The 18816-nt window shown below is 36.4% G+C and overlaps 1 protein-coding gene across 2 annotated transcripts in view; it reads right to left on the minus strand.

The window, feature by feature from the left end:
- Nucleotides 1-1680: 1680 nt before the first annotated feature.
- LRCH2 (leucine rich repeats and calponin homology domain containing 2) overlaps nucleotides 1681-18816 on the minus strand; it is a 53440-nt gene continuing 36304 nt past the window's right edge. For both annotated transcript variants that reach the window (XM_055727362.1, XM_055727363.1), the window contains 8 exons: nucleotides 18564-18680; nucleotides 15303-15347; nucleotides 14795-14845; nucleotides 13673-13730; nucleotides 11689-11801; nucleotides 10444-10581; nucleotides 10072-10149; nucleotides 1681-8893 (listed from right to left, as the gene is read on the minus strand). In XM_055727362.1, coding sequence (XP_055583337.1) covers nucleotides 8774-8893; nucleotides 10072-10149; nucleotides 10444-10581; nucleotides 11689-11801; nucleotides 13673-13730; nucleotides 14795-14845; nucleotides 15303-15347; nucleotides 18564-18680 — 720 coding nt within the window. In that variant the 3' untranslated portion in view covers nucleotides 1681-8773. The remainder of the gene's footprint in view (nucleotides 8894-10071; nucleotides 10150-10443; nucleotides 10582-11688; nucleotides 11802-13672; nucleotides 13731-14794; nucleotides 14846-15302; nucleotides 15348-18563; nucleotides 18681-18816) is intronic.

An 18816-nucleotide genomic window follows, 5' to 3' on the forward strand; every position in this document is an offset into this window, starting at 1 on the left:
AAGCAAGAGCATACACCACAGGTATCTGACAGACTGCGGAGGGAGATGCAGACTTCCAGTTTGAACAGAAAACAAAAGCGTTCCATTTAGCAGTTCAGCATCTTTGATTTAGGAAACAGAAGCTGAACAAGCTCATGTGACATATGAGAAGGTTGCTGCAGTCAGCAAGACCTATGCAGACCTAAGAACTACTCCTGAAGAACTGCTAGGTGGAAGAAGCACTGCGATTAAGATCTATAAAATGTATTCCGTCCCATTAGTTCTCAAATCCTGCTGGAATCGATGCAGCCTGCCAGCAAGACACCTTCATTAAGGCAGGATTTTGTAAATTATTTACATTTTGTTTATGAGCTGGAGCCTGCCATTTACAAAACTTTTAACACCTCATGACTCGTCCATGTCCGAGCCATATTATCCACAGCCGATTAAATATAAAAGTAGCATACTTATTTGTGGCATCCTAATCAAACCAAGCTTAAAAAAAAAAATTACATTGCAAAATTACATTGCAAAGCTTCATCAATTTTACATTCTCTCAATACATCTCATGTGGAAACCGCTGATATTATTTTTTTTTTTCCTTAACACACTTTCCTTATTCAACAGTGACCTTCCCCATGAAGATGACCAGGGACAGACAGGAATCTCATGGTTCACGGAGTCCAGCCTGGAACAGAGGCCTCCGCATGGTATCATTCCCCCTGTAGACCCGAAAGGCCCTTTCATAAGAAAAGAGTCTTCTTTATAGCTGGAAACTGAACAACAGACTCACAGAACTTTAACCACAAACTCCTCATTAATAACTGCAAAAAAAGTTCCAACTGTTTAGATGCCTTTGTCAGGGGATGGTTTTCACTTCCTTTGTAATGCTGTTCCTTAATTCCTGCTTTATAACCCCAAATTGTGCTTTATCAAGAAACAAAGAACAGCTGGATGCGTGCAGGTGCAGAATGAAAAGCTTCACAGGGAAAAACATCTCTCAAAAGAGTATTTTCAATATTCAGGTCTAATAATTCATCCAGATCTTTAAATAAAGAGGAAGAACTTAAGGTAAAAATTAATTTCATCATACAGAACTCTATTTCAACCTGTTTGAATAATCTAACTTAACTACAGGTCCAAAACCTGGCAGTTTTGTTTCCTTAGTGCTGGATCTAGCAATTCATGATCGCAAACCACACAGAAGGTGACCTGTGCTATTACCAGATCCAACCCATGGAACAGAAGGGAAGCAGATCACCTCTGTCAGCAGGAGTTTCCATACTGGATTAAGCTCATTATTAGCAAGATCCAAAACAACTATGTCGGTCTGATGCATATGCTGTAAGACACTGGGTGTTTTTCACACCGTAAGACAGGAAAGTGTGTAAATATATAAAGATGCTGCTACAAGTGAAGGCATCTTTATCTTCATGTACTCCTACCGCTGCTGTCCCTGTTGGTCGAAACTGAAGCCCTAATACACTCTGTATGTAGAAGTGTCCTGCATTTCCCTGGAATAAGAGTTAACATTTCTTTTGTTTGTAACTACAAAATAACGTATTTCCCGATATGTAATGAGGCAGGTCACTTCTCTATCAAAACGGCAACAGATATTTGAAAGAACATACAACAAATTCTCATTATTTACTACGAACATGTAAAACGTGAAGTGAAATCAAATTGAATAACTTGACTACATGAAAATTATTAAACAGTTTGTATTTTATACACAGAGTATGTACACTGGGTTTGGAAATGTGGGTTTTATCCATGCAAGTTTAATACAAAAAAACTATTTACAAAAAAATAACAGTAGGAACATTTTTCAAAAGAAACATGTTATGTTGGAAGCTCCAGCAATAATGGAAGTCCTGAAAAAAAGACTTAATACCGTATTATACAAGACGACAATCTTCAAAAATGTGGAAGATACACTTTACAAGAACATGAAATGCAAAATGAATTGTAATGCACTACCAAAGAACTTGCAAGTATATACACAATTTAAGCATCTATTTTAAAATTATCACTCTCCAGCTGTGCCTCAGAATTACTTCTGCCATGTCCTGCACACATTTACATACCGATCGTTTAGTTACATTGCATTTTCTGAGTTTCATAATCACGAGTTACAAAATAAAATAACTGAATGATAACCATAAAGCAATCATATTTTCCTTGTTCTAGGCATTACGTAAGAGTAAAACACATTCACGTTACTCCCAGCGTAATCCACCAAACCCTTTTGCAATGCCTGCGCATGCCCCTCAAAGCCTTGTGTTACCTACTAGCGCAACAGACACGAACAGTTGCAGTTAGGAATTCCCACAGTTGCAACAACGCTTGATGTAACATATGGATTCAGTAAACACAATCGTATTAACGTTTGCATGTGAAGAGCACAGTCTTGCACATGCTCCAGAAAGCACATTAATACTGAACAACGGGCGTTCCCATGCCGTGAGTGGCACGACCTAACCCTAAACTGATACAGCAATTCTGGAGAGATCACACTGGTTCACTCATACTCAAAAATGAAGCAACCAAAAATCCTACTACTTCCAAATATTCCTATTTCACAATCTGCCTTCATAAAACTACGGGGGGGGGGGGGGCAGGGGAATTAAAAAGGAATCAAAAAGTTGTTTGCCTTATTTCACACAATTTTGAAAGAAGTGACAGGCTCCTCAGTGCCGAGAATTCTATTTAAGTGGCTGACTTCACGTTATAGCTCAGTTACAAAACTACTGAGGGAAATTCCAGTCTCGCTGAATTCACATGCTCGTAGAATCTTCTAGGTTGGAAAAAACCCTTAGAATGATTGTAGGATGATTGTGTACAACATTAAACCTAACACTGCCCAAAGGGAAAGTTCCCCAAAACAATTAAATTTACTGTCAGTTTGAGCTATTCTTCTCCTTTAACATTTGCTAATATACTAAAGTAGCCCTGGAAAGACTTTTTGGTTTTGTTTAAGAGTAGGATTCTAAAATGTGTATGGAAAAACACATTAAAAAAAATCTTCTTTGAAAAAGTACTTGGCTATAAAACACTCAAACCAAGAGTGTCTGCTTATGTCAGTTTTATAAAAACTTGTATTTCTTCCCTAGAAATTAATCAGGTAGCTTATAGCAATTTTGCCTCCCTTTGCCTCACGTGTTAAAAAAATTAGAAAGTCAAAATCAATGAGGGAACAAATATTGCATATAACCACTATTTCGAGACATGTTGTCAGAGCTGTACTATGTGAGATACTTGGAAGAAAAATAAAGCAAAGGGGCATTTTATTATATAAGACACACAGGAGTCAGAACTACTCCTGTGCTGTGGCAAGTTTAAACTACAGTTCGGTTAATCACCTATGTTCTCTATTTTAGTAGTCAAGACCAGCAGAAAATTTCTCACAGAAAGAGAGTAATTTTTACCTTCATATTTATTTTACCAAAAATATCTGTGCCATACAATTCTTGATTAAAAAATAGTTTGCCTTTCCCTCCATTTGTAAATGAATTACGCATACGCCACAGTGCGCTGTGTATGGAAAAAGAAACAGTACTACTGTTTTGATTCACTCACGTGAAAGGACAAGTAACACAATAACCTGCTAAGTGTCACGGTGTAATATTCCGTCAGTGAAGTTCCGCGGTTCCTAGAGAAACCTTCCTCTGCCTCATGCCATCATTCTTTGCCAGTGGAAGTTAATTACTGGTGAATCTACTTAACTATTACCCTCTAGTAAAGTCAGCACTTTCTGTAGTGTTTTTACACAGATTGAAAACATCTATTTAGAAGACTTCTGCAGCTTATGCTGGAGGACACAGCAGCATGAAGTTTCCTTTAGAAGTTGCACCCCCCGGGGCAATCTCATTACAAAGCCAGAGGGTGCAAAAGGCACCACCTGGGCACCCTGCCCAGGGCCCGGGATGGGCAATGCTTTCTGCAGCACTGGGAAAGAGCTATCCAAAACATATAGTCCTCAGGAAAACAAAGATGCCGAATTTCTTGTTATTTTAACCTCTACGGAAAGCTCCCTGTACTTCATGATCCACCTTCCTCAGCATGAAATAGCTACAGAACATCTCTTTCTTTCTCTACTGAATCTCAAGGCTTTTCATTGTGAAGTGATTCAACGTGAAATCAACTCAGAGCACCCTCTCCTTGGACAACTATACATTGCCTTTCCCATTCTTGGTCTTAATTCCGGTTTTGCGTGTGTTGGGGTGGAGTTTCATGTATCTGCTTTTGTTTTTCAAGTAGAAGTCACTGTTTAATATCATGTACCTCTTTCAACACACACATACATTAGCTTGACTTAGGGAGGAAAGAGAAATTTGATTTACCAATACAAAGTCATCTCCTATCTTCAGAAAGGGCTGAAAACTCCCACCAGGTGCTTTCAGTTGGAATCAGCTGAATTATTAAGTGTGCTTTATCTCTGCCAATACAGACCGATGCCAAGAAAAACAGGCAGACTGCAGCTGTGTTAGATGCAACAGCTACCTTCCACACAAGCACTTAAGGAATCAGCAGAAACAAGTGCCAGACCTTTGTCTCTCTCCAATACTGAGAAGACACACAGAAACTCAGTTCTTGTGAAAACAGATGCCTTTTCATTTTTTTTTTGTTTGAATTTGGCTACAGATTAATGTCAAAACCTGACAAGACTGCCACTAAATGGTATTTGAAATAAAGTTTTTAACTGCAGTAACTGCTGATAATCCCCACCTGCAATTTCATTGAGGTGATACACCTCCCCCTAGTCTGAAAGCTGTGCTTCAAACTAATTTTTCCTAGTCTTAATACTGTATATGGCACATCAGAAAATTTGTATTAAAAAAATAAATCTGTGTAGTACTTTACAGCTTCCCTCGTCTTACCAGAGAACACTGTTTTTAGTAAAAGATCTGACACTAAAGCCTTGCTGGTGACAAACCGGTTTAAGCCAAGATTGCTATGGTTTCCAGCTCAGATGTTCCATAAATCAAAAGGTGAAACAAAGTCAAAGTCAAGAGCAAAACCTGCACTGACTTCAGTGAGACTAGGTATTTACCCAGAAATTACGATGATTCATGTCGTAGTTACTCATTATTTCCAACTTACTCCTCTGTATTTTATGATCATTTTAGTTCTTGGTGGTATTTTGGAAATCCTCCAGACACATCGGTAGAGATGGTTTTCTGCACCCCCAGCAGTGCCCCAGATAGCGCGCTGCTTTACCAGTATTATATAACAGACGTGAAGTATTTCTGAGATACTGTGTGGGAAGTCCACACATTACAACTATTTTAATGCCACTGTTTTAAGATTTCACAATATCTGGGACATTATTGCTTAAATGAACGATCATTCATGTATGACACACTACATTACAATGACATAAATAAAAAAAAAAACACAAAACCCACACACACCAAGGCAGGAGCCCTGTCAGTATGCCGATTCACACTAATTTACAGTTCAGACCATGTTATTGCAGTAACTTTGTATAGCATTCACAAATAACAAAAGCACCCTATTAACTCCAATTTACTAGGCAAACAATGCAGTTTCCTAAAGCTTTTAATGTTGCCTTTTCTTCACCTCCAAAGTAAAAGCTGAACAACTGCAACAGGAATTGGGCAGGCCTCTGTTTTTAACCGTCCTGTCAGCTGTACCAAGTATTGACACTGCATCCTCAACAAAATGGGAAAAGGATATCCCACACATACTTGGATGTTGGCAGCAGGGATTCTGGAATCACAGCAGTGCCCCAATGCCACTGAACCAATTTCTTAAAAAAAAAGTAAAGAGGAAGGAGGAATATGGCACACAGTAATGAGCAACGTGAAGTCATTAGATCTGTGAACAAGTAAGAAAATGCTGGGAATCAAATGGAAAGGGAGAAAGGGGACAGCCGGCAAATTCTTGTACAGCAAAGACAGCAACAATTTTCCACAGGCTGCTTTAAAATTAAAACTTAAAATTCAGAATATTTAGCATTTTTTTTTTGCAGTTGCTCCTACAAAGATCATGATGGGAACAGCCAGTTTTAGCAAGGCTTTACATTATTATTGTTATTTGTAAAAACAGCTAAAGAAGGATGAGAAAATACTCATCCAGGCACAGTGGACTTTTTCCCAGATTGCTCGTAAGGATACTTGAAGGCCATTAATCTTTTCAATGCTAAAAAGGAAGTCCTGTAAGAATCACGATTATCCTTCCCATGAAGGTGGCCATAATAATTTCCAATGAATAACAAAGCAAGACTGTTTCTAGTAGGTGTGTAAGGAAGAACTTGAGAGTATTAAAAAAAAAAAAAGAATTACTAGTTTTCAACTCAATGATACAGTTTAAAATGAGTACATCAGTTTCACATCCAGTTTTCAAGTTACTTAAGAAATAAGCTTTAAAAATACCCTGGTAAGCATCTGGCATGCTATCATCAAGGGAATTCTTAATGCTAGCACTGCGATATAACTTGGTAAATTTAGTTTAGTAGGAAAAAGGTTACTTTAAGATCAGAAAACATATTTAAATATGACAATGAAAGAGCAGTGCAGATCAATTTAAGCCAGGTAGCCAAAAGTGACAATCTAGTTAGCAATTCTATGACTAACACACTGAAACAGACCTTTGTTGTTTTGAGTACCACAGCAAGGAATTGAAAGACAACGACTTACTCTTTTTGAATGGTTGAGTTCCTCAAGTGTAGCGGACACCAAGCATTCCGCTTAATGAATGACATTACTTTTTCATTTTAGTCTTAGCATGACTTATCAGATACTGAATTTAATGAAAAATAGGGATTGAAGTTGTTAAATTATATGTGAATGATTTTAAAAAGTTAGATTTGAAATATGGTATTTTTCAAAGGTCAAAGCAATCCAATTTCCTTAAACACATATTAATGTAGCATAAGATTTGTACCTAGGACTGCAAATTAAGCTTTACACCAGCCTCTCCATGAGCTGAATTTTAAGAAAACACTATAAACAATAGCAGGTTATAACTGTTACACATGAATCAGCTTGTTTCAATGGATTTAAAAATAATGTACCTTTAAAAAAAAATCTTACCAGAAAAGGGTTATTTTTCCTCTCAGCTGTTGATTTTAAGGACTATAGTAAATGAAGGAAGGTATAAACAATACCCCTCCCCCATTCTTTTATGAATTATATTACATGGGGTCTTGATCAATTGGAAAGAACAAAATCAAATCTTGTTACACACTTGGCAAACATATCCAGAACTCTTTTTTTAATTGAGCTGCCTATTCATGAAGAACAAACTAATGCAAACAGATTTTTTTTTACTAAAGTCATGAAATTATTTGCAATTTGTTTAGAGAAGAACTCAACTGTGTATGGTTTCAGAATGTTCTCAAAACATCGAGAATTTGTGCAGAAGCAAACAAATACATAAACTCAGAAGTTTCAAAAAACCACCACAGTGGAAATTTTTCTTTTTCACATTTATCCAGAAAAGTCTAATGTCTCAGCACAGTGACATTTGTACAAACTGATTTGTGTGCTATGCCACACTTGTGTAAATTACACAATAAATCGCGTAAACACTAAAAAGATAAACACTGATATTTCCCAAATAAATTATGGATATACCTGTTGTAAAAATGTAATGTGAGATCAGGAGCAATATTACACAAAATCCTGAAAGTCACAGCGTAAACCTGAGATTCTGGCAGTTTTATCAAAATGTCCTACATTATTCTGTATGCATCACTAGTCCTCATGTCTTACTCACCATGTACATTTGTTTGTCCCAAACGAAGAAAAGTAGACAACTATATTTTGTCCAACAATACATTAAACCAAAAGTGATTAGGTAGGTATTATCAAATTAAGTATCATAAATAAAAAGTATTTACAGTATTTTCTAATAATTAGACAAGAAAATAACCAAGTTGTACAACAAACTTAAAACACCCAACATCAAAAATGTGAAGTATTACTTAAATCTTCACATACTGATTTTACAAAAACCTATTAAAATATTTAAAAATCTCCATTTTATCTATTTTAAACAAAGAAATTTCAAAAATGTTTAAGACTATTAAGAGTTATCAATTACACAGGCACTTCACATGTAAACAATCTACAGTACATGAAAAAAATATTTGGCACCAACCTAGAAGACTGGAAAAAACTCAATAAAATGTGTCTTTTTCCCATTGTATACTGTTTTGTGTAGTCACCATACACTCAGACTAAATACTGGCAATGTTAGAAGTGTGTAAGTTACAATCAGGAGTGCAAAAAATAAAGAACACAAATATTAAGCTTTCTGAGAGAGTGAAAATGAATTACACGTGATCAGTTGCTCGCATTTTTACCATCATACCATCGCTACATTTCTGTCTTACCTTTAAATCAAATTATTGACTTGAAAGATTATGGAGTGGGGGGGGGGGGTGTGGGCGTGGGTATGCGTGTGCGTGCTTTGTACTTCCAAAATAATTCAAACGACATTTTCAACATAGGATAAGAAATCCAGCATTTAACTGTAACACTGCAAGATGTTAAATGGCAGCTTTTAACTTAACTGGAAAGAGAACCTGATGCTACCACAATCTCTTTGTGCATCCAATTACAAAAGAAAAAAAGAATAATTATGTTCTTTTAACTGTCAGCTGACTCCAAGGTTTTCACGTACAACTCCAAAGTAAGGCTGTCTACAGCATCTGGACAGATAGTAGTTTCTGATGGCTTGGGTGTTCCCATGTAGGAAGCTGAACTGCCTCAGAGCAATCCAAATTAACAGAACGGTTAAGTTGTCTAGCTTCCAAGAAGTCATGTCACATGGAGGAAAGCTGAGATACTTTCAATGTAGGCAATTCAAGCAGAGCTTGAACTGTGAGACCAACCTTCACCAGACCCCTTTCCTCCAGAATGTGATGAGGCAAGCAAAGTCTCTCCTGCAAAATAAAGCAGTATGCGAATTAAGTTTCATTCATTTTTTTTTCCCCCAAGGCAGGTAACAAATGCAAAACTGTCTCTGAAGTCACACATACATCATTACATGACACTTGCATGGAAAATGTCTTTGGCCTTAAATTTCACATGTGGTAGTCTACAGAACAGAATGGTCAGAAACTAATTATAGCTACGATCTGTTGAAAGCATTAAAACTATGACAGCATCAGAAGATGCTTAAAAGACTGATTATTTCATAAAGCCAAAGACTGTTTCTTTTCATAAGCAGAGCAAGAAAAACAGGCTGATGGGCACTGTTGGCTCAGTGGCCTACTTCCCCATTAGCTTGTTTTATAGGCTTATTAGCCATTTTTCCCTTGGGAAAATTTGGAAGTGCTGATAGACTGGGTCCTCAGTAATGAGCCACTCCCCAAGAAAGTAATCTTTCAGTTTCAAAATTCAGCACAAGCTGGACAACCTTCCCAACTGCTAGCTGGCATTATATGTAATTCAGAAGGTAAATCTTAGCATCTCTAATTTCTGAATGGCCTGTGGCTCTACACTAGATAGAAGCTGTGGCAGAGCAGTATCCCAGGCTTTTAAATCCATGAACTAATATTCTTGTTCCACTACAAAGGGTTAAGAGAGTTTTTTCTCTTGTAATACTCAGGAAATTACTTATCTTTAGGTTTTTTCCCCCCTCACACAGGGCAGTAAGAGGATGAACTTGGGCAACAGAAGCCTGAATAATGGGCTGCAACTCTGGCTGTGCCAAAAAAAGACAGCTGATCAGGCTACATATTTCTGTAATTGCAGGATTTTCCCTAGGCAAGCACTGAAATTCATGCCAAAGCAAGCCGCTATACTCAAGACTTTCAAATATTACATCATCCTCTTGCATCAGTTCTTTTGTTTAGATGATAATTTATTTTACAAGGAGGTCAGTATTATTTTTTACTGTAAGGAACCAACTAGAAACCCATAAAAAAAGTAACTTCCTCAAGTTCAAGCCACAGGTCAGAAATGGGACATCTTTTCAGATCTTCAACTTCCCTGATCAGTATTTGCTCCGAAATCACTATTCCTCCCTGAATTAATCCACCCACCCCCAAACGAACTTCAGTATTTGCTGACATTTTCTGTGGTTCTTAACAGTAAGTCAATAAAGCAATTAGTATACCTGTGGAACGCCCAGTTTTTTACAAGCATCAAGAAAGTTTTCAACATTTCTTCGGCACTTTGCCATACTGAGTTTAGGCTGTAAAGACAGAATGTTAGATCTTCACCATACATTCATGAAGGATTGTGTATTTCTGATGCAAATTCAGTTACAGTTGCTAAAAAAACAAAACAAATTTTGTGAAGACTCAGTATATGAAAATAACTCTTAAACTAAACTTCTGAGCCTTGTTTAATGCAATGTTCTTGCATAAAAACTGAGGTGAGGAATGTAGCCCATTAATATGGTAAACACGATTCATGGTGTTTTAGTACTGAACGTCAAAATGTTGTTTTTACATAAGATGCAACAGAAGTAAGACAAATGACTTACCACTGCTGGCGATGGTACGTGAATGCTGGCAACAGAACGTGGCCTTATGTGATTGGCTAAGTGGCAAAGAACTACTCCATCCATCAATGCTGCTCCAATGTCATCTGGCAAAATTACTTTTAACCTTGATTCAAGATTCTATTAAAAAGTTCATAAGTATGTTACTTTCAACCTTATCTAATTTCTATTTTAAATCCAGGGTATTTTAAAACATTCGTTTACAAGGGACATTTTAATACTTAAGTAAATAAAAGTACCGAGTACAAATACTCTTTCCTCTTTATATCATTAACCTTCCATTCCCTTTGTCTTGTTTTTAATTACGCAACTACATAAAGACATTCAGTCAACAACGACCCTGATACATAGCTCTCAAAAGCCATACAGTGAACTCATTACTCATAATAGGAAAGCACAGAATTTAAGGACAGAAACGTTTAGCCCAAATATCTCATTAGCTGTTAGCGTGCAGATTTTGTGGGTTGAAATCATACAATTTTACTAGGAGGAGGAGGAAAGAAAAAAGGGAACACAACCACTTTGGGGATGGCTATTTCATTTGTGGAGATGACAGCTAAATAGCTGAGGAGAGGGTGGCCAAGAAGTGCCCACATTTGTGTTACAAAACTGAAAAGGGAGGCGGGGAATAGTTTCTTCCACTCCAGCACCAAGCCTTCACTGTTTCAGGAAATGAACCAGACAGAAACAGCCTTCATTGAAGTCACACCCCAAATTAGTCCTGCTCTGAAAAGCAGAGCTCCTACAATTTACAATTAACTGTTAAATATCTTGCGAACAGAACTACACAGAAAAACTACTGAAGTCTGAAATTAGAACCCATTCACTGTTGTATAATTTGCAACAACCTTCTATGATCAAAAAGCATTTGGCTATTCAGAAGGCTATGGTCAGCAGCTGCTTCAAGTAGGCTACTTCCAATCTCAGGTCAAATAGCAGCATACATAAGCAGAATTACTGTCTCCCTAAAAAAACCTAAAACCTCAGAAACCTAAAAACATTTAATTTCTAATTTCATTTTTCAGCTAAAAAACCATTTCGTTCCTGGCGGTATTTTGGATGGACCAAAAATAGTAGCAGTGTAGCCTGTTAGATGAAATTCCTTAAGAAGAAATATCACTACCAAGAAGCTGTTGTACAACTGCAATGATTTTATAATAACAGTTTAAATTGTGGTACAAAGCAAACTAAATGCACTGCATCCACAGAGTAAATAATGGTACATACATTGCGAAGCTGCCTTATTTGCTCCCTTTCTTCCCTTAAATGCTCCATTTTCCTCCTCATTGTAAATCCAGGATCCACTGCACCATAGTCCTGGCGCGATGCACGACTGAAAGCTATTAAACATTAGTGGAGTTAGTTTTCACAATCCAGATTAAAAAAATGCAACAACTAAAAATCTACCCCCAAGGATAAAAACAGGAAAAAAGCTGCAGAACTTTTCAGAACAAATATATTTAAAGTATGCTGATGTAAAAGATGCTGTCTATGAAAGTTACCTTTCAAATAAAATACACAGTTCATCTTACTTAAGTGCAAATGGGTAACTACAAAATAAGGAGACAGAATTGATATCAATATTCAAATATCTGTTTGAGATCTACTACTCTATTTACACTTTTCCCAAGCATATCTTGCAATCTAGCTTTGAACGTATTTTCATCGTGTTTTACTTTTAATTAAAATATAAAGTCTTTATGAAGACTAAAAAAGGGATAGAACTCACTGATATAACTTACAATGAAACACTTAAAATATATATATACACACATACATGCATGTGTCAGGTGTGCATATGCAGCGACATGATGATCACTTATTAAACAACTAACTGAAAAATATGAAATGTCTCATCTAGCAGTGCAGAGTTCTTTAGAAAGTGAGGTCTGTTAAATCATTACATTCACTTTACTATTCTTCATGGTCAGAAAGCCTTCAAATAAGAATTCTATTATTTTGTAGAACACTTGCAAATAAAAGATTCTGTAGCAATACCACTGTATCCTTAAGTATTTTACCCCATGCATTTGGAGCAAAATTTAAAAAAAAAAAAGAAAAAAATCAGTACTTACACCTTTAGAACTTTCTGTATTGTTTTTAGCAGTTTGGATTTTAGTAAGACACGTAACAATGAAAAGTAACAGAAATTTTATAGATACTCTTGAAATCACTGCTCTGATTTTATACATTGAGTATGTGGTTTGTATACAGAAAAAAAACCGACTACAAGCCTGCCTGCTTCCTCCTATCAAATCTGCACCTTCCTGATGCAGATGCACCTACCGAGGACATCGATAACTCAGAAGCCTCTAAATGATCACAGCCAGGCATGACCTGGTACATGCAGCTAACCTAACTATCTCTGGCACAGAAATTCACAGAACTGCTTACACATCTCAAGTTACTCAATGGCCCTGAAGAAACCACTTGCATGACCTCAGTCAGGCATACTCTGCTACTGAGGGCTCCCAGGTAGTATTAAGGAGGTCAAGCTTTGCTACAACAAACACCGAAAAAAAAAAACCTGAAGAGCTGAGAGCATTAATGAATCTGCATGAAGACTGTTCCCTTAAAAACAGAGAATAATATTAACCGGAAAAGGGACTGCACAAGTGGCTTTTGCAAACTATGTTTTGCAGTTGACACCCAATATTCACATAGGCATTTGCAAATAAATACTGTAACTGCAAAAAAGGCTGTTATTATTTGTACCTAGAATCCAGAGGACCAAAAGTTTGCGTTAGACAATACAACTTTCCAAGACTGCCATACCCTCCTCAGAAGAGCCAGGGTGCAACAAAGCACTAAGCCATAAAATACCTGGCAAAGCTCTGCTCAAAGCACCCTTTCATAGGACAAGGTACAAAAATCTACTTCTTTCAAAAACCTCCTGCCACAGCCATCAGGTCTTCAGCAAAACTGCATGCTGTTTCCCTGTTCATTGACGGTGAATAAATATGCAAGAAATAAATATTGGGTGGGGAATAAAAAAAAAAAAAAATAAATCACTGTGCAACTTGGAGAACTTTCAATTATTTGTCAAAGCAGCTGTCTGCCTTTCCCAGTACTATCCTTGTGGTAAGTACACTGGGTGGATTGCTATACTGTGCCATCTCATTTTAATTCATGCATCTGCTATCCTTACTGCGTATTTCAGCCCAGGAAATAAACATTTGTTCTATCATGCTAAGTTAGAACAGCAGCTTACCTGACCTTGGTTTGAGACCAAATGGACCATGAGTGTTACTATCTGTCCTTTCATAATCCTGTTAAAAGAGATAAAGTCAATTTTCTTCCATGCATTGAAAGAATTAACTTTTGTTCCCATCAAGGTAAGTGTTTAAATTGTTGTTGCTCAAGAAAACTGAGTCCATCTTAACTGTAACACACTCTTTTGAAGAGGACAGTATCAAAAAAATAAAAAGAATGAATGTAATCATTACATGCAGATAAATTTCTCTTACTGAGGAAGGAAAGCAGCACCAAACTAACTAAAATCTACTCTAAACCATTTCAAACTACTGCAAACCATTCTGTGAACAGAGTTCCAAGCCAGCTGCAAGCAAATGCAGTTAATCCTCCCAATACTAAGCATCAAAACATTTCTTAAGAAATGTTTACTTTCAATTATGAAGCTCAGGTTTTTCCTCATTTCACCATCTAAAAAGAGAGGTGCACTCAGTAATTTGGTATGTACATGAGATACCCTTATTCCAACTCATTTTACTCAGGAGATGTTCTTGTTATGCTCCCTCAGGTTCCTTATTGACACAAGATAGAAATGTTAAAGACACTTTTGTGTGTTTTATTCAGACCTCAGTAGTGTAGCTCAGCCACAGTGAGACTACGTGGCCATTCCTTACAAAGGAACGTAACCAGGGAACGAAGCTGCGCAGCTGCACCACAGAGGCAACAGCCAGAATTGTAAAGGATGAATCTCCCTAAGAAGTGTCCATAACTTTGGGTTATATAAAATACTAAACCACAAGCTTTACTTAAAATCCTTTGGCTGGCACATAGGGGACACTTAGAAAATATGGCAATTTTGATTTTTGTTTTATTAGCTATTTTTATTCGGAAAGCAATGCACCTTTCTACACACAAGTCAAGAAGAAGAAATCTAGGAGAGATCCGGCAGTTACAAAGGTAAAGCAAGTTGTAATATCTGTCTCTAGTTTTTATCTATTTTTAAATTTTTATTATGATGAAATATTTCTAATTGCAGCTTCAAAGGAAATTAACAGCTTCACATCTGTATGGAAAATCTGCTGACAAGTAATGTGTACGAAGAAGTGTTTGTTGAATGAAAAACAAAACCACAAACTTGTACCTCAGACGACACAGGAGACTGTGGGGACACATTAGTATTATCACTGTCTTGCTAAAAAGAAACCAAAGAGATGAAATTATAAAAACGAAAATTATGACTTAAGAAGAAACATGAAATTATGAATACACACTACATGAGACATGCAACATTTGTCAAGTGAGTGACAAACTGGCAGCAGCTAAATTTAAAAACACATAAATCAAGGAAACACCGTTCACTGTTTATGTCGAATATGACTTTTACATTACATCGGCTTGATATGTGAATTAACTTTCCTATTACAGAAGCAAGTAAATGTCCTACTTTTCCCCAGTACAATCTTGATGACTTCTTTCAAATAAAGGAGTATATTACTTATTTCTTTTATGGCTTTGGAATACAAAGTTTGTTTGCATGGACTCAACTCAGGCAACATTCTTCTGTTTTGTGACTGCGGCTCGGAGATGTTCATAAAAAGCAAATGAATAAAATGTTTTCTTAAATATTTTACACAGTTACTATTTCTCACCTCATCGTTTTCATTTCCACTTGAACTCTTTCTGGAAGACTTATACTGCAAAACACACACAATTATTACTTTAAAATGGAAGTATGGTTTTCATTTGAACTAAATGGCTTGATATCACTCAGATGTTACTTATTACTGGTGAAGCTGCTGAGAAAAAAAAAATGTTACAAAATCAAAAAGGAGCAAAAAAGAAACAAACCAGAAAAGGAGTATCTAGTTCATAAGCTAGTCAAGATCTTCATTATGTGGATGAGATAAGAGCATTTTAAAACTAAATACTTCTACAATATGAACTGACTGCACGTGACAGTTGATCCACATGAAAAGGTCTTAACTGCTACCCTGAAGCATTGCTTGCTAGAAAAAATTATGCAGCCTGTGAAAGTTTACAATGTTTATGTGTAACTTTAAGACTAATTACACTGGTTGACCTGACATAGTAAAAAATCAAATTAAAAAAAAAAAAAAAAATATCAGTATTTTCTTCACAACTTCACAACCTGATCACATCTTTTCTATTTAAGACCAGCACTTCTTCCACGGGTTTGTCTGATTTGATGCATACTGCCTTCATCACTGTCCCGCTTCCCACTATGCTAGAATGTTAGGAAATAAAGGAGGGATTGAAGGAAGAAATTTACACAAGTAGTATTTAAGAAAATGCTGCTAGAATCAAAAAGATTCATCACTACACCACGCCGGTAAGCGTGTTGGGTGTATATGGCTGGCCTACCCATCCTTATGACATATAACCCATAACACAGGCTAAATTGAGACTAACTTTAGAACTGGAAGGATGGTTCTCCTTCAAAGATCTGACTTTCAGGGGTACTTTTTAGGTTTTAGTTCAAAGAATGTCTTAAAAAGGAAGTAAAACCTGACTTGCAGCTATATTCTTTAATATTAATAACCACACAAATTTACATAGCTCTATTTTAAAGAGTTTTATTTATTAGTTTATATATATAGATATATATAAGTTTTTATATATATATTTATATAGAAGACATTTGTCTTCAAAGTTATAATGGAGCACTGCTGGACTGTGAAATTAAACTGCTTTTTAGAGCTGAATTTTCAACAGCTTTTGAACTACAGGCTGAACAATGCAGACAATGGTGAACAGCATCTCTCTTGAAAACTGAGGCAAAGGACAAACAGCTTTTGTTAGCTATCCTACTGCCACCCATTTTCTGTGCAAATTAAACACATCTTTTGATGAGTAACTGAATAAAGTGTCAGTTGTTGGTCAGTGGGATTCTTTTGTTGTTTTAATTTTTTGGAATTTTGGGGGGGTTGTCTTTTGAGGGCTTTTGGTGGGGATTTTGTAGATTTTGTTTGTTTGGTTTTGGTGGTCATTTAATTTTTTTAAACTACGCACAGAGTACAGGTAGTTCTGGGGTCTGATAGAGACCCATTACATATATCCAAGATTGGATATTTCTCTTCTTGGGTTTATTTCCTGTATGTTTGCGGTACAAAGGAATATATTACTTTGGCAGCTGATAAGGCAAAGCCTAATTTTCTATGCCCTGCGGTCCTCTGCTGCTGACTTCTGTTTATACAGGCCAGTTCTGTGTTACAGTTTTTCCACCATAATCAACCACATCAAGCCAGTAATTCTTTTCCACTGTGGATACATTAACAAGAATTTCAGCTTGGATGCAGGTAGGATCCAAAACGACTACAAGCTATTCTGGAGGAAAACAAAGAATAAAGAAAAAGTCATTTTGGTTGATAAAACTGTCTTCAATGGTAAGATTCTTTTTACATATTTAACGCAACAAAGTTTTCAGCTTCAAGCAAGACTTCAGTGCAATGCCACAAGAAAAGTTCTGATTCTCACGGGCATTTTTGTACTCTTCTGCTGCACAGTACAATGGTACAATAAAAAATATACAATATGTATAATAAAGATGCTCTATAAATACTTCTGGATGCTGAACCAAGTAAATTTTCCCTGTTCTAATGACTTATCACAGTAATCTGGCACGCATTCTTAAGATACTAACGTTTGGTAGCACAGATAGGATTATTCAATGAGTTTTTCACACAAGAAAACATAGACACAATATGAATTGTATTTTCATTCAGTGAAAATACACAGCAGCGGTATGGGGTTTTTTTCCCCAGTTTGCTATGGAAGACAGACTTGACTTCACTTGCTCATTGCCTTGTTTTTGCAAATGATTACCAGTGATACAGCATTTTTTGTTAATGATACACCCTGCTTAATTCACTTTCGAGGTATGTCTATAGCTGTATGCAATGTCATTTCAGGTATTTCCTTCCATCACAGAGCTCAAAACTGAAATCTGTATTAGCATTTAAAGACGTCCTTAAAAGTTACGAGGAATCACCAATGCAAGTTGTCTGTATTGACCCCACAGCTATTTAATGAGTGAATGTCTGAATTCTGTTTGATTTGGATGTTTCCCCCCTTCCCTGCAAAGGCTGCAGGGCAAAGTTAATTTAGAGATGAAAACCCTGGAAAGAGGATACACTATAGAAGCTGTCTGTCTTATTTTTTTATTCTGAAGAGTTATGGACTTGTATCTGAGCTATATGGCATTCTCTGTTTTTTCATAGAATGTAATTTCTTTAGAGATCCCTAGTATTTCATAAAGATGTTTGATGGCAAAGACCCAAGAAACTAATTTCCTAAGTGACAAATTTAATTTTAACTCAACCTAGCACTGGTCAGAATTCTCCTATTTCTCCACTGCACCCAAATACAAATTTTATCTAATGCTGCTGTAACTCACCTGTTTCCAATAAGCACACACTGACATCTGGTGACCAATGGTACACACTACAGCAAAGTAATACAGAGAAGATTTCCTCTCTAAAATGCAAACTAATGCAGTGAGAAAATGCATAAATCATTGTTATAACCATGCTACACAAAAAGGTAATGCCTATTTTCCTTGCACTACAGTACAAAAAAAATAAATCCCTCACAATGGATGGGGAAGGACCAACGACTGAAGATTAGTTTCTGGCTTTACCAGGTTGAACTGTAAATTACTTTCTTATATTTAAAGGATAAACAAAGTCTTTGGTTGATTTTTTTCCTCCTATTTTCCAGCACACTCATATTCCCTACATACTTAACTGAAAAATAAAAACATTACAGGTCACGTGTAAAAGCCTGACAACCCTTCAGGTTCTCTTACCTTTACTTAGTTACATAGTTTCTTCTACTGTTGTTAAAAAAAAAAAAAAAAAAAGTGTCACCCACCCACACTACCCCCTCATTACCTTGAAATACTCTTTTCTAATTTGTTTACTTCTCCTTCTTTCCTCATTCTGCCAAATCACTGGCTGTGTTTCTGGCCAACGCTGCTCATCCATTGAATCCTTCTGGTTTTCCAGTGGCTGTAAGGTTCAGAAATATTTTTAAGTAAAACGTAAATATACCTCGCATGTATTAACACAAGTTATTATGAACTACAATTACGAATTTTTTGTGCCTCTCATAATCTAGCTTTATGACATAAAAGTGTTACCGGTC

This window comes from Falco cherrug, chromosome 15 (genome assembly GCF_023634085.1).
Source record: "Falco cherrug isolate bFalChe1 chromosome 15, bFalChe1.pri, whole genome shotgun sequence".
Lineage (NCBI taxonomy): Eukaryota > Metazoa > Chordata > Aves > Falconiformes > Falconidae > Falco > Falco cherrug.